Here is a 16,695-nt window from a genome sequence, read left to right on the forward strand (position 1 = left end):
AGTGTTAGAAATAATATGGCGCTTGTTAAAATAATATGGCGCCTCTGGTTGAAAACAGTTCTTTGTGGACCAGTCGCGCACATGTTCCTCCTGTACTTTTCCGTTTGTGTAGATGTTGTTCATGTTGTTCGCCTCTGGTTGGAGTCAGTTCTTTGTGATCCATATGCTTAGATAAGACTATATAAGGATCCAGGGAAGAAGGATCAGGGTTTCCAGGCTTTTTCCACTGGCTGGACCAACCCCTAAAGTCATGTTACGTCCTCTGATTGACGCTCCTACTCAACCCATCAACAAGCACGTGGAGAACCTCGAAGGTAATGGTTATGATGAGGACACATTTTTCTCTGAACAATTGGTGACCCCGACGTGATGGGAAGGAGTTTAAATCAGAGCTCGTAAGTACAAATTAATAATATTGTCAAAAGTGACAACAATGACACAATTACAATTTGTTTAAAACAAAAGAAAGTCACGGAGATATTGGAAGTTCCCTAAACAACATCCAGATCTGACCAGACACCAAGAGACGCCTCATAAAAACAAGGTTAGCACAAACCTTTTTAACAGAACTGCATATTGACTAACACGTAAAGACAGGACTATCATAGTTGTGTAAATTACTGTCAGGTGAAAGAATACTAGGTTTTAGATATTCAGGGAAGCGCTGGATTTTAGGTACAAGAATGCTAAATTTTAGGTATTCAATAAACTAGGTCGTCATAATTAGGTAAATGAGACAGGTAACGGGTGACTTGTTAAATTTTAGGTAAAAAAGTATGAGACAGTCTCATCAAATTATTGATGTCTGGATAAGGAACAGATGTTTTTAAATAAAAGGCAGAATCAAAAACGGCATAAATGTTTTTCTCTCCCCCTCCTCAACTTGTCCAATTACCCTTCTCCTCTCTCTCTCTCGGCTCTCTTGCCTTTAGACAGTCAGTACAGGACTGTCATCTGTCTGTCATAGTTATGTGTAAATGACTCTGTAATGTTCATGTGTATGTGTCTGTGTAATGTTTGTGTGTATGTGTAAATGATATCCCTTTACTTTCCCTGGATCTCACCTGCGTGGACCACGCATACTATAGTGCCCTAACTGTCCTGGTAGCCTCACTCTCCTCACAGATACACGACCACGCTGGAGAAGCGAATCAACCCACCGTCGGGTAAGGCTGTAAGAGTCTCCGACTGGGTCTGGCTGAAAGTGGTGAAAAGGAAGTGGACGGAGGCCAGGTGGACCGGACCGTTCAGAGTGGTCCAGACGACCACCTACTCTGTATTAACCAATGTGTTGCTTTGCGCATCTAGTTGACCGGGGTTCAAGAGAGAAAGATCAAAACAGCGGAGTCAGAACACCTTGCATGAGGTTAAGAGCTAAAAAGCTGCGAGATCCAGTATCACACCCAGGGAGACATTGCTCTTAAGAAATAACTCTGTACTTTTTGTTTACTCTGTATCTTTTGTTTGCTCTTTTATTGTAAATGGTCTAGGTGGTGAGTGAATGCCATCCGCACGTTCAATAATACGGATGTTTGTAGATTTTTTCCCGCTAAGACAAATGGGGTTTTCCCTGCCAATCACTCCTGGAGCCATGCACTGTCAGAATTGTTTATTGTTTGTTTTAAATGTTATCTGGGAAGAAGTTCAATGTTTTATATTTTATGTCTCGTGTTAGGTTAAGTTTCTATTAGGTAGGGAAAGGTCCACCTGTAGGATCCGATGGGTCGACCAGTCTGTTGGACACTTTTATGTTTTATTTACCTGCTTCCCCTTTAGTCATACATATTTTGTTGACTGTTTTAGATTGACCTCATGTTTAATGAGGTCAAAAGGGGGATTGTTAGAAATAATATGGCGCTTGTTAAAATAATACGCCGCCTCTGGTTAAACAGTTCTTTGTGACCAGTCGTGCACATGTTGCTCCTGTACTTTTCCGTTTGCGTAGATGTTGTTCATGTTGTTCGCCTCTGGTTGGAGTCAGTTCTTTGTGATCCATATGTCCTTTTGTGAGCACTTGCTTAGATAAGACTATATAAGGATCCAGGGAAGAAGGATTGGGGCTTCCAGGCTTTTTCCACTGGCTGGGCTCAGACTTGGCTGAGCTCGGCTCCTGGAGCCCAGGCTCAGACTTCGTGAACTGAGCCTGCTGCACTTTTTGATTCTGCCTGACAATAAATTTGACCAACTCCTAAAGTCGTGCTACGTCCTCTGATTGACGCTCCTACTCAACCCATCAACGAACACGCGGAGAACCTCGAAGGTCATTGTTATGATCTTCGAGGACACATTTTTCTCTGAACAGGAGGTGCAGGAGGAAGGAGTGGCAGGGGAAGATGAGCGGCCCCTAGTGGCTAGGAGGCTGTGGGCTTGACAAAAATATTCCCATGCGTTTGACCACGTTTTGACCATGTGATTTGTGCTCCAAGACAACATACTGTAGAGGGAAAATGTTTTTTAACAAGCTATATGGAAGTACAGGCACAGTCTCAGTGCGTCATGTAATAAACCTCACCAGGGATCCCAATTACAGACGGAAACATCTTCCATGCATCTTTTCTTTATTACGTGTTATTACGTGTCTGTAAGTGAGTCACATTGTACAGCATGGAGAAACAAACTTCTCCATTTTTGCGAACAAAGGTTTGTTCAGGGTTTAAAACATTTTTTTTTTTAGCAAAAATGCATTATCCCTGTTACATGTCACAGCTAATTAGCATAAAGTTGAAATCCATTCAACCTTCCGTCCCCTATTCTCTGAGATCGTGTCGCTTAGCATCCCGTCACTCTCCTTCGCTCCTCGTTCCCATCTCCAATTGGAAAATAATGATTTCCGACCACTTTGCATGTCGCTTATGGTGCGTACGGTAAGGCGAAATGAGGCCACATTTATTATTGCCCTTTCTCTCTGTAGGAACAGTTTGCATACTCTACAGTAAAGTGATTCTTCCCAAGCGAACAGAAAGGATCCACCAAAATAACATGTAGAAAAGTAACTCGTTAAAGCAACACTGTCATTTTTGTACCTTAAAATAACAGCTTCAAAATAATTTTGATGGTCCACTGACTTGTAATATAAAGAATGGCACCGCTTTCACCCCCCACCCAACGGCCGTTCTTGCGCTATGTACCTTCTGTGTTTGGGGACGAAACTGGGGGAAAAGTACATTACACTTGACGGCACTACGTCACTTCCATGATGTTTGACTCCAGTAATTACTATTTATTTTGCCTTGTAAAATTTATTTAAAAAGGATAAATTATATACTTGCCAGTCAAAATGTCTCGTAATAATGCTCATAAAAAACATAGCCGCCCGGCGTGGATGAGACAGGTCAGTGGTGCGCCTGGCATCCGCACCTCAGCTGGCATGCACCAGCACTCTTAACTGTGCCACAGGGTTTGTTTCACCCTCGACTTGCGCGTGTGAACCGATCTGCCAGGCTGAGCACATCTGGTACCTTCACCAGTAGCAGGGTGCCGATCCCCGTGCCCTCTCTCCCCACAACTCCGGGGGAAGAGAGGCTCCCTTGGACTGAGTGCTCGCTGAAGTGGCGAGGTCAGTGCAGGGGCCGCTGTAACCAAGGTGTACATTTTATTTTTCGTTTGTAACATAGACTGTTATAGAAATGTGATCGATTTAAAAAATTTCCGGTAAAATAAGCAATTTTGTACACAGTTTTATGACAGTGGTGTAAAAGTGCAATTGCACTCAGAAACTGTAGTGGCGCAAAATCCCAAAAGTTACATAGTGCTGCTTTAAAGGAGCAGTGTGTAGAATTAGGTGGAATCTAGGGGTGAGGTTGGAGATTGCAACAAACTGAATACACCCCCACCTCTCCTCACCCCTCCCTTTCCAATGACGTAGGAGAAGCTAGGGTGGCTACCAACTAACAATAGCAAATAATGCTAAAAAGCAATTTATTCTAGGGGTTTAGTCTGATAGCGAGATGGCATTAGCAGGATACATTTTTATTATCCGTTTGCAGAGTCAAAGACCGGATAGACTACCCGGTAATGTTATGGAGGTTAGAGGTAGAGGAAGTGGAAGAGCCAGTGTTCGGTTTGTCCGTTCTGGGCTACTGTAGAAACATGTGAGTGCAACATAGCGGCCTCCGTGGAAGTGGACCCGCTCCCTATGTAGATACACTTAATCTTACCCACTGGTCCTTCGGGTGAAAAGCGCAGCACTACAACCTGGCAATTAGGGCTTACACGTCTGTGTACAATATAGGTATGCAATACACAAAACAAATCAACTCGATTCTCAGGCCCACCTGTGAAGGTGAAAAATACAGCGGAGGCCAGTCTGAGGTAAGCGGTGCTTTTTTTTTTTTGGAAAGACATATATAATCAACTGGCAACTTGCATCAGACTGAAATTGGCGATGTCTCCCAAAAGGGATTAACAAGGGCAATGCAAATGGAAGCAAATGTACCAACATGTTTTTAATATTTAAAGCCATTGAATTTTATAGAATTTAAACGACTTCCAGTTTATAACATTGAAATATTTGACTTTTAAAACAAGGTATTGTCGCGTTGCGGGGTAATTGAACAGATTGAGAAGCAGAGCGAGACAATGATGCGTTCAGTAGCTCAACCAAGCCTTGTGTCTACCTGACTTCCTCCCTTTCGTCTCCCTCCTTCCGCCCAGACACACTTCCATTTAACCCCAATTATCTCGCCCCGGAAGTACTTCCTAACCAATTACCAATCCCCCAATAAAACATTGCAAAACAACAATAGATAAACAGGAACTTATACCCAGCGTTACACTGCCCCCCCCTTCTAAATCTCCTCGTCCTAAGGAGCTAACTTCCGTCCCGATAACGCTGGGGAAGCCTATGCTGTCTTCTCGGTCAAGGAATCCCCCTCAAGCTCACTTCCCCAAATTCCTGTGTGGGGACAACTGCTCCAAGCGGTGTGACTTGAACCTCAATCTGCTGTTGGCCAGTAGAATGCCATGGTCTCCTTGGAACACACTGTGGGGAAAGGGCCCCCTCTCCAGGAGATGTCCGAACAGCTGGACTAGACTGGCGCCCCTGATTGTAGTTCAGATAGCTTGTTCCTCGGTTGGGTGCTAAGCAGTCATGGTGTATCACCACAGCTTGTCCCTTGGTCGCTTTAAATTAAACAATCGATCGCCGTTGTTCAGCGCAATTCAGCATCTCGGTAAGTGAACTGCATTTCCCCATGTAATCTAACGGGAATATTTAACTCCATCGTTCAAGAATGTTTTTTTCAACTTATTTGGCTGCTCCTGGCGCTGCAGCGATCTCTGACCATTCTGGTCGCTGGTCGACCTCCAGCCACTTTAATGCTATACTTAACTCGGGGGCCCCCTGCTGCTCCCTGGTCCAGTCGGTTGTGTCCTCAAGCCGCAGGGCCATACTGTAAATCTCTCTGCTTGCTGTCTCACTGCCTCTGTGTCCTTTACTTCTGCCGGCAGCAGTGCACACATTCCAGCCTACATGGTCATCTGGAGAGCCCGTCCGCATTCGTGTGACTCCTCATCTGTGTACTACTAGAAGTTCAATCCATCTTGCAACCTGCCCCTCCAGTTCTCTGAGCGACATCAACCACCTGAGGCATGGTCTGCCTGGATAACAAACTTCAGTCCACATACAGTAGGTAGTGCTTAAAGTGGTAAACAGACTCTACCACCGCCAGTGGTGTTGTGGTTTATTATTAATCCCCTTCATGAAAAGAAACTGATTACATGTTATACTAAACCACAATTATCAAAAGTATACCTATTAAAAAAACATTTATAAAATGTATGCTATAATATGTAAGTATACATGTAATGCTATAAAAACCCAAAAAGGGAAGTAATGAAATAATAGAAAGAACCTAAGTCTTCTACAAAAACAGGCCAAGGTCATATGCCCATATACGGTGCAGGAGTTCCAGCAATTGTGGAGACAGTCCTCTTCCAGGAAAGGAAAAGCTGTCTGGAACAGGCAAAGGCCATATGCCCATACTGTATATGGTGCAGGGGTTCCAAGAACTGTGTAAAAAATCTTTCTTCCAGGAAAAGAGAGGCTGCATGGTGACAGGGCTGTGATTGGCCCACACCCCACAAAGACTGTGATTTGTTCTTTAAAACGCACCCCAAAAAAATTAAACATTTGTGGACAACAAGACTGTGATTGGTTCCCAGCGCTGAAAGGGGCAGACCATGTAATTGGAGAAGGGTACATCTCGGGGTATTAGGAAGCCCAAAAGGTTTGGTTGGTAAGCTGGACTCCAGGGTCCCTCTCACTGTTTGTTATTGTACTTCACTCTGAGATAAACAATACTTTTTTTTACATCAGACTTTGTTCAGTTCCAGAGTTTTTTCGAGGCCAGAATAGATAGAAAGGTCATCCAGAGATCCAGACTTCTTACTATCCCAGGTCTGGACCTTTTTTGGTCGCGACAACGGTTCAATATTCCGCAGTATGCGACATTGTCGCTGATGAATGGGGTGAGCTGTGCCTGTATCAATCTCATGCTGGATTAGGTGGGTCCTGCCCAGGTAGGAAGGTGAAGTGGCAAAAACTGACCGGAACTCATACAGCAAATCCCATAGCTGCTGCTGATGCATCTTGGACAACAACTATTATTCTCCAGCACTGACTTGACCGTTTCCTCTTGTGTTGGCGGCTTTTGTGAAGTACCACACGTGGCATTACCACTCACAGCCACATTGTGAGTCGCGGGTTCTCCAGTCAGGCACGCTTGGAAGTCTGGGCTGGAATGTCGTGGTGGATGCGCCAGTGAGGCGACCACACCTGTGGACAAGGGTGTAAAACCTGATTGGTCACCATGCTGAACCATATCCGCCCATGGGAAAGCTGTTGGTTCCTTTGAGTGGGCTTCTGTCTCAACGCATAAGGGTTGTGGAATTTGAGAGGAGATTCCATCTGCTGGTCCAGGTTGAACAACATGCATAGTTGGAAACTCAGGAAGCTCTGGGCTGGTGTCTATGTTCGGCAGCAGTCCGTCTGGTATGCTGGTTGTCCGGATTGATTCAGCCAGGTCATTAGCACATATTAGAGGTAGTGGGGGACCGTCCATGTATGTCACTGTCCACTGTCCAACATCCAACACAGCATTGGTATCCCTCATGATGTTAAAACCTAGCAGGCATGCCTTCTGAATTTCAGCTACCCCACAGAGTAGGGGAAAGTCTGCTCACCCAACTGGATAATATTGACTGTTCAATGACCCAACATGGATGTTCTATCTCTGGTCACTGTGATAAGGGGCAACGCTGTAGCACACCACTGGAGGTCTTCGGGCAGTATGTCTGTGCATATGATTTTCACCGTAGAACCAGAGTCAACCAATGTACCTACTGCCTTGCCATTAATCAGAGACAGCACCCTTGACAATTAAGGTCCCATTCGGGGGGGGTCACAGAATCCGCTACCACAACATAATTGTGACCCACCGGATACTTTAGGTACATTTGGTGACATTTTTCCGCAACATTTGAAAGTGAAGAATCGGAGTTCCCAAGCAAGGTGTCACTTATGCAAATCAAGCAAATATTTTTAAAGCTATGACTTGTTAATGACAAGGGTGTGGCAAACCTTGTTTCTGAGAAAATCACCTTCAAAGTTTTCCCCCATACTTGGTTCATTCAGCTAGCTCCCAGAATGCAAATGGTTGGGTGACCAACAGAGCCTCGCAAGTTGTCAACTGGCTACTTGACACCCTGCTCAATGGGGACTTGACACCCTGCTGAATTGAGCAATCTCTGCATTGTTCTTGTGTTTTGAGGGAATGTTGAACAGCGTCATCGACACACAACATCTTTTGTTTTCTAAAAAAGCTTTATTTAATAGTAAGAATATACATGTTTTATAAAAGTGGAATTATTTAGGAGTTTAAAAGTGCGGACAACACAACAAAATGTCGAGTCTATCAATAATATGAGTCTCTGAAAATCAGCCTAGGTGTGTCATTTATTATATAAATGTGTGTGTGCCAAATATCTTCTAAGTTCTTGGAGTTATTATGTGGGCTAACCCCAACCCTACCCCAGCCACACTCTTGAGAGCCTGTTTGGGGCCTCTTTTCATTTTCTTTTCGCCCCTGACTGTGTTTGAAGGTAAGCTTGAGAATCTTGTACATTTCTACTTGTTCATAATCTGTCAATCACCAACCTCAACGGACTTCATCACGTCATCAACAACCGGCGTATCGTCAGTCTCCTTCGGTGGTTCTTAAAAATATTCCATTTCACAATCAGGTTTAAATCCGCTGTTTGAAATGTTCTCCAAATCCAGGATAATATCAGATTCAGCATCGCTGTTTTTCTCAGTGTCGCTGTCGGAAGACTACCGACTACTGACTACTGACTATCATGGTGGAAAATTAAGTCCAGTATGCGCTGCTTACACTGACTTGGATCCATTGCACTGGTCAGATTAAGGTCTGTGATATGATTTAGATCAGGGGTACCCAAACTTTTTCCTGTGAGGGCCACATAACTTTTCCCTTCTCTGATGGGGGCCGGGGTCAGTTTGTAACAGAAAAAGTGTGACGATCGCAGGGGTGCCTAAACATAAACAATTATTGTTTTCCAGAAAGCCACACATAACCAAATATTAATAACCCTTTCCGGGATCTTCACAGAAAAAAAAGTCAGGAAATTAATAATAACACTATTAATGAAATAAATAACACTATTTATGAAATAAATAATAACCAAACAACCCTCTCTGGGTTCCTCACAGAAAAAAAGTCAATTGAACGTTAACTTTCTGTTGTGCCGTGCACAATCTTAACAGGTAAAAGTTTAGCTTAGTTGTCAGAGCAGAATCTCTTACTCAAATGACTCATATGAGCAGTCTCTCAAAGTTCTTGTGTTCTTTCCTTATAATCCTTTTGTAGGTTCCAGTAGGCTTGTAGACACCGCTGTTTGCAGCTATCTTTCCCCAACTTCCCTGTGAAAACCACAAAGCAAGCAGGCTGAGAAACCAAACTAAGTGATACAGCACCTACACAGCACAATACATTTCACTACCAGTATGGTTGTGGAGATGGATTTTATCGCAGTAGATTTTATTATGATTAAATTTGTTTGTACTCAGAATGACTCATTCAAGTCAGAAAAGTGAGCTTACCTATGTATGTTCATCAGTGTGAACTGTGGGCCTGCATCTGGCTGGTGAGAAGTTCAATGTCAGGTTCCATTCTAGTCACAGCCAGTCTCAAACACTGATGCAGATGTTCATCTGTCAATCTTGATCTCATCTGAGTTTTCAGGTGTTTCATGTGTGAAAAGGTTTGCTCGCAGATATACGTGCTGCCAAAAAGTGTAAACATCTTCATTGAGTGTTTTTTTTATGTTAGGGTACGTGTCGTTTGGGAGGGCGGCATCGAAGTCAATGAGACTGTTGGGCTTGAATGCGTCTTTCAGAACATCACAGTTCTGTAACTCGGCCAACTCAAACTGATAAGAAGGCTGGGCTTCATCGATGTCGGCAAGAAAGGGGTTCTGGAAAAGACGGATTTCTTTTGCATTAACATGTAGTTGCCGGAATCGCACACCGAACTCCGCCTTCAGCATTTCCAGTGCTTCCACACACTTTTCAGCTGGGAACGGGACCGCTGGGTTCTCTGCAGAGAGGTTTTGGGTAGCAGGGAGATGGATGAAGTTGTGCTTTTTCACATGTTCCAAAAGCAGCGCAAGTTTTAGCTCAAATACTTTTATGTGAGAATACATGTCGCAAACGAGTTTCCCCGGGCCTTGTAGCTGCAAGTTAAGGCTGTTCAGCATTTCTGTCACGTCTGTTAAAAATGCCAGGTGCCATTTCCATTCTGGGTCAATCAGCTCTGGGACCGTTTTGTCTTTTGAATGAAGAAATGCGTTAATTTCAGGTAGCAGCTCGTAAAAACGCCTCAAAACTCTGCCCCAGCTCAACCATCGGACCGCTGTGTAGCCGTGCGCAGACTTCAGTTCACACAGGAATTATTGTTATTATATTATATTATTATTATAATAAGTGTTTAAGTCCCTTTGCTCTGATTAAGTTTATGCATGACACCACAACCTTCATGACAGAATCCCACTTCAACACTTTGCAGCACAGTGCTTGCTGGTGAATTAGGCAGTGGTTTTGTAGCGGGGCGGTGAGACCCCATTCTTCCATCTCCCGGTTCACCTGTCCCATTAGACCCCGAGACGCGCCTACCATACTAGGAGCCCCGTCAGTCGTGCTGCTGGCAAGCTTTGACCAGTCTAGGTCCAACTCTTCTGTGCATTGCCATACTTTGCCGAAAATATCCTCCCCCGTTGTAGTCCCTTTGAGACTTTGGAGGGCTGCCAGCTCCTCGCACATCTCAAAGTTTGCGCTAACTCCACGAATAAAAATGAGCAGCTGCGCTGTGTCTTGCACGTCCGTGCTCTCATCCAGTGCTAATGAAAAAAAGTCAAATTCTTTCGTCTTCTGCTGCAGCTGGGCATATACATTACACCCGATTTCTTCAATACGTCTGGTGATTGTACTCGCCGACAGACTCACGGCATTAAAGACATCTTTCTTCTCGGGACACACCTCTTCCGCGACAGCATTCAAACATTTCTTGACAAACTCTCCATCAGTGAAAGGTTTACCGCTGCTTGCTATCAGTTGAGCAACCTGAAAGCTGGCCCGAATGGATGACTGGTTCAGCTGAGCTTGGAGTACAAATGTATTCCGCTGAGCTAACAGTCCACTTTTTAGCTTTGAGAGTTTGTCTGCTCGCATTTGGCCTTGCAAGTTATCATACTTGTCTTTGTGACAGGATTCATAGTGTCGGCGCAGATTGTATTCTTTGAATACCGCCACCGCCTCTTGACAGATGAGACAAACAGCCTTTTCTTTGCATTGAACAAAAAAAATAATCGTTTGACCACTGCAGGTTAAATACCCTGCATTCTGAATCAATTTTTATCTTACCTAACCTTTTCGCCATTATTCCGTTCTATTTGACAGGGGCTAGTCCAGGATTCGCGTGGCCAGACTGAAAAAAAAATCATAATGCGTCTCTGTATTGTTCAGGGGGCCAGGCCAAATGTGGAGGCGGGCTGTATCCGGCCCGCGGGCCTTAGTTTGGGGACCACTGATTTAGATCTTCCTCCACCTGCTTCTCGTAATCCATAACAACACGGAGATGAAAGTTTTCACAGACAAGTGAAACCGATGAGCCTTGTCTTGTTTACAGAAGGGACGTCAGCATTTCTTCTTTGATGGTACACGTTGGTACACACCCCCTCCACAATGATGTCTCCGTGTGTGTGTAAAAGTAGTACCATTTAAAGGTTGAACTCTATCAAAACGGTTCCACATTGTTACTTCACATCACATGGAATATGGAGGAATGATCTTCACCTGGACGGTCACTTTAAAGTAAACGATCGATCGGCGTTGTTCAGCGCTATTCAGCATCTCGGTAATGAACTGTGTTTCCCCATGTAATCTAATAGGAATATTTAACTCGACAGTTTACATTTTTCTCTTATTTATAAATCAAACTTGGTTTTGGGAATACGTTGAGAGATTAAAAAAAAACACAAAGGAACACAAATCTGGAAAAATCTCATTTTCCTTCAAGAAAGGTTTTTTTCAACTTATTTTGCTGCTCCTGATGATTTTAGAAATGCGCTGGATAGTGTTGTTTGCTGCAGTGGGTCACAATTATTCATCGCAGTTGGGTGCATGGAAAGTGCATGATGGTCAGGAGCGGAGTAACCTTCCTCACCTCTGCTCCCCACCCCATTTCAAACTCAACAATAACAAAACCAAACTCATGGTTCTGAGCAGTCCCAGGGCACTGCTCAGAAAGGTTGGAGATCTGCTCCTGGTTGTTGATGGCTGCTCTATCTTCCCATCCCCCGAAGTACGCAACCTGGGCGTCATCCTCGATTCAAACCTTTAATTTCACTCACACATCAAATCCATAACCAAATATTCCTTCTTCCACTTCAATAACATCTCCAGACTCCGCCCATCACTATCTGAGTCTGAGGCAGAAACACTAATCCACGCTTTCATCAACTCCCGTCTGGACTACTGCAATGGAGTCCTGTCCGGGGTTCCAAATAAAGTCCTGGACAGGCTCCAGTACGTTCAAAACTCTGCTGCCAGAGTTCTCACCCGCACCAAGCCCTGGCAGCACATCACCCCCACCCTCGTCCTTTTCCACTGGCTCCCTGTCAAAAACTGTATTTCCAACATAACCCTACTACTAACCTACAAATCCCTCCACGCCCTTACCCCGCAGTACCTCACAGACCTCCTCCAACCCTACGCCCGGCCCGGAAGCTGCGGTCCTCGGACACAGGTCTGCTCTCCACCCCTTGTAAAAGGCTAAGAATTTTTGGGGACAGAGCCTATAGTGTGGCAGTCCCCACCCTCTGGAACTTTCTCCCCACTAACATTCAAAATGCTCCATCTCTGGCCACCTTCAAAAACCTCCTCAAAACCTACCTGTTCAACAAGGCCTTCTGTCCCTGACCCTTTTTGGTTTCCTTTTTTTTTTCCTGTTCTTTATTTATTTCAATTTATCTGTCTTGTCTTGTTTTGTTTCTTGTTTTACATTGTAAACTGTCCTTGGGTTTGTGAAAGGCGCTATATAAATCCCAGTTATTATTATTATTATTATTATTATTATTATTATTATTATTATTATTGGAGATAACGCGAGTTTTGTTCTAAAGCGCCCCAATCCTCCATGTAATTTCAAAGTGATGACAATGTAAGTAAAAGTTTTTTTGATTTGTATAATTTCAGTGTGTTCAGTAAAGTGCCATCAACTTGATGAGAGGGACCCTCCCTGTTGACACGGACCCTCAGGGTGAATTAGTCACATAGAATTTTGTGTAGGGTGCCATGGAGGTCAGGACCGGCTCTGTTGGCAACTGACCACTACATCCACTTCACACTTAATTCACGCTACAAACTCAACGACATCTACTGAGTTGGCGGTGCGTTCCGGCAAGCACCCACACAATTTCCCGGAATTGTCTACTTTAGCAATATTGTTCTTGGAGAGTATCAAGTTTTTAATTAGTTATGTATCTAGTGGGGCTGCCTTTTGCACTTAATAAATTCATAATTTGTACTTAATTTTGCACAGTCTTGTAATTCTTTTAACTTGTGATCAAGTCAACCCTAAAGTGATCCTAAAAGTAATTAAAAATTAGCATTTAGTAACTTACTTTTCAAAAAGGAAATGCCCGCAGAGCATAACCCCAGAAGCCCCTAATGGGTCTGTTTTTTTCTCTGCTCACGCATCCTTCTCACTTTATACAACCCTCTACAGTTTGCATGCCTGTCAAGGTACTCCAACACTTCCGAGGTAACTGAACAGATGGAGAAGAACTCGCTGGCTCTGTCCTTGTGTCTCGTCTCTACCTGACTTCCTCCCTCTCGTCTCCCTCCTTACACCCAGACACACTTACACTTAACGCCAATTATCCTGCCCGGGAAGAACTTTTTGGCCAATTACCCACTACAGTGAAAACTCCCTCAATAACACAGTGCAAAACAGAAAGATAAACAGGAACTAGATAAACAGGAACTTATACCCAGTGTCACAGTGCCATGGTGACTGAATGAGGGTGACGCGTGGCTGCACTCTGATTGGCCAGAAGTTGGTTTGATTGCGTTCGGGCTTGATTGCTTCTTCCTGGCTATCCTTGGTAATCCGGATGGATTTTTCTGACCTGAATTTCATCACTAGGGTGTCAATAGTTGAGTGTTGAGGGTACACAAGTGACCGTGCGATGCGTCCAAAATATGAGAGCTGTGTGGTTTGTGCCATTGACACAGGCTATCATGTGTTGGTGGTTGGTTGGTAAGTTGGTGCTTTATAGCAGGGGTTACCTTAACATTGTGAAGTAACATTGTAGCGACAGAAAGCACACAAAAAATAATTAAAACTCTTTTTTAACATTTTTTTCACCCAAAAACCTTTGATGGAGACACACAAACACACACAAATTTAGACACACTTTTATTTATTTTTTCACTGACCCCCTAAGGTTTAGGATTAAGGCTATGTGCCTCATACGCCACTTAGAGAATCACTGCTTTATTGATTCCCTGGGAAATGCATAGGTGTTGCAGCAGCAGAATGAGAGGATATACATGAAATTAAATAGTGTACAATACAGTACACTAGTAATAATGTACAGCACTATACTTCTAGTTCATCTGCAGAGTCATCATTGTGTTAGTGTCTCTTTTTTTCTCCCCATTTCTCAGACATAGTCATTGAGTCTGTAGCCACTGCTGGAAATGGACAGAAGCGACGGAGGACGATTGTCTTTCACTGCTTCTGGCAGCTGGTATGGAGGAGCAGCGGTGTGTATGGTGCTGAAGAAGGGGAGAGGAGGCTGGGGCGGAGGGTTTAAAAAGTGACATCTTCGCACCTGGGCATAGTCCCTGTGCGGCTGGTCCCTGCTGGCACTCCGGCACAGCACCAGGCCGGCACTCAGACTGAGGCAGGAGGAAGTGTAGGCCAGGTAAACGGCAAGGCCGATCTCGTATTTCATGCCGCTGGGGACAAGGGGGTTGTGGAAGTCCCAGATGACGCTGTGGGTCATCTAGGACATGGTGAGCAGGCAGAGCGCGCCGGTGCAAATGAAGCTGGCGGCCCCACTCACCAGCAGTGGGCCCTTGGCAGGCGAGCCGCTGGCACAGTGCGTGCCCTTCATCCCGGCGGCAGAAATTAGGTTGGTTAGGGTAAAGCTGACACACAAGAGCACCATTAGTGCCTGGGCAGCCTAGAGCAAAGGAGAATAGATGGATCAGTGTCATGTATTCATCTCATATACCAGTGGAAACTTATGTCACTTCCATGTTCACTCACCAGTCAGTGGGATCACCACCCTTTTGTCCTCCACTGAACTACTTACCTGAAGATCGGCTGGCAGTGCTAGAACAGACGGGTGTAACTCACACTGGTAAATGCCTGTGCTGTGACACACACACAGACTCCATCCAAAGGCCCTTCATGAAGGAAGTCACAGTGATGATGTTGGAGCCCACATAGGCTGTGCTGCCCCAGCAAGCCCAAGAAGAAGCCAAGCAGCTCAACAACCATGCTAGCCACTGCAGAGAGAGACAGGGCATGCTGAATCACCATGAGGATTGTGAAATCACAGTTAAATCTTATCTTGAAAACAAACTGAATTTTTCCCCTTATCTGCCAAATTCTGAGTCATTTATTTAATTTTTTAAGGGTCCCCCTGAGTGACTGTGGCTATAGCCATGGGATATGTACGTCCTCCGATCTGGGTCTCTGGCGAGCTGTGACTAATGAGTGCGCGGAGCCTCTCCCCTGTACCAGCATTCTCCTTTGAGGGTGTCTCTTCGTTAACTGGCCCACTGGTTTTCGGGTAGGGAGAGTGAGAAGCGGCGGGGGGGGGGGGGGGGTTTGATTAAACATTCACAATAAAAGAAACATCCAGGCCACGATTTACAAAACACTAACTTTTCAATGGTGGAGGTTGGTCAAATCCCTATGTGCGGTGTTTTCTCTACAGTATATGGTTCAACTGGACAGGTTCAGGTTCAGTGCGAGGTTAAAAAGATTCCCATTTTCAACCTGAACCATGTGTTTCCAAACAGTAATTGAGTAATATTGTTTTATTTGCAATTGTTAAGGCGATCAAAATGAGTTTGTGGTGTTTCAGTGGTGGGTCCACTGAGGAGAGGTCTCCGAGAAGACATAACGACGTGGGGACTGGAATGCTGCGACCCAGACGGGTTGATAGCTTCTTGGTGATGTTGGTCCAAAATGCTAGGAAAGGTGGGCAGAGCCAGAAGGCATGAAAGTAGTCATCTCTGGTATCTAGGGAACAGTGAGAGCAAACGTCTTTATCCACAAAACCCATTTTGAACATTTTGTGTTCTGTGATATGAGCTCTGTGCAAGAATTTATATTGGATGAGTTGCATTTTGGAATTGCGGGTCATAAAAAAGGTGTTGTTGCTAATAAGCTTCCACAGGTTGATATCGGTGGGAACAGCAAGGTCTCTTTCCCATTCCATTGTAGGTAAAGATAAGGTGTCATCTGTCTTTAATAAACGTTTGTATATTCTGGAAAAGGGACTTTTCAAGTGACCAATATGAGTAAGATGTTTAATCATTTGAGGTAATTGTAGGATGTTGTTTGTCAATTTGATTTTAACTTTTAGAGACTGCTGTAAATGAAGGAATTGAAGGAAGCCGTGGCCACCGATATTATACCTTTGTTACTTTGGGTTGGGAAGGATATAAGCAAATTATTTTCAAAAATGTGTTCCAGATGAGTAATTCCTTGACATTTCCAAGACCTGAAGATTATTGGTCTATTTTTAACCAGAAAATCTGGATTGTGCCAGATTGGCGTGAATTTGTTTGGAGATAGAATGTGACCACTGAGTTTAAGGAATTTCCACCAGGCTGACAGAGTTGTTGTAATAAATGGGTTTTTAAAGCAATTATGTTTCTTTATTGATTCAGTAAGGAATGGGAGATCAGATAATGATAAATCCTGACATTCAGTTTGTTCAACGTCCCCGCCATCTATGGGCCAATTGTTGCTCTGGTTGTAACCATTTACTTATAAATTGAAGATGGTTTGCTAGATAGTAGTACCTAAAGTTTGGGGCTGCTAGGCCTCCACAGTCTTTGTTTGTCTGTCGCGTTGCTAGTTTAATTCTCGGTTT

At 44.2% G+C, this 16,695-nt stretch overlaps 1 protein-coding gene across 1 annotated transcript in view; it reads right to left on the bottom strand.

The window, feature by feature from the left end:
• Positions 1-14,241: 14,241 nt before the first annotated feature.
• Positions 14,242-16,695, bottom strand: part of LOC307244348 (claudin-14-like) — a gene marked incomplete at both ends in the record, with an annotated part of 33,674 nt that continues 31,220 nt past the window's right edge. The window contains 4 exon segments of the mRNA XM_080019498.1: positions 14,242-14,586; positions 14,590-14,766; positions 14,899-14,965; positions 14,967-15,094. Coding sequence (XP_079875624.1) covers positions 14,242-14,586; positions 14,590-14,766; positions 14,899-14,965; positions 14,967-15,094 — 717 coding nt within the window.

Source organism: Zeus faber (assembly GCF_960531495.2).
Source record: "Zeus faber genome assembly, chromosome: 18".
In the NCBI taxonomy this organism is placed as follows: domain Eukaryota; kingdom Metazoa; phylum Chordata; class Actinopteri; order Zeiformes; family Zeidae; genus Zeus; species Zeus faber.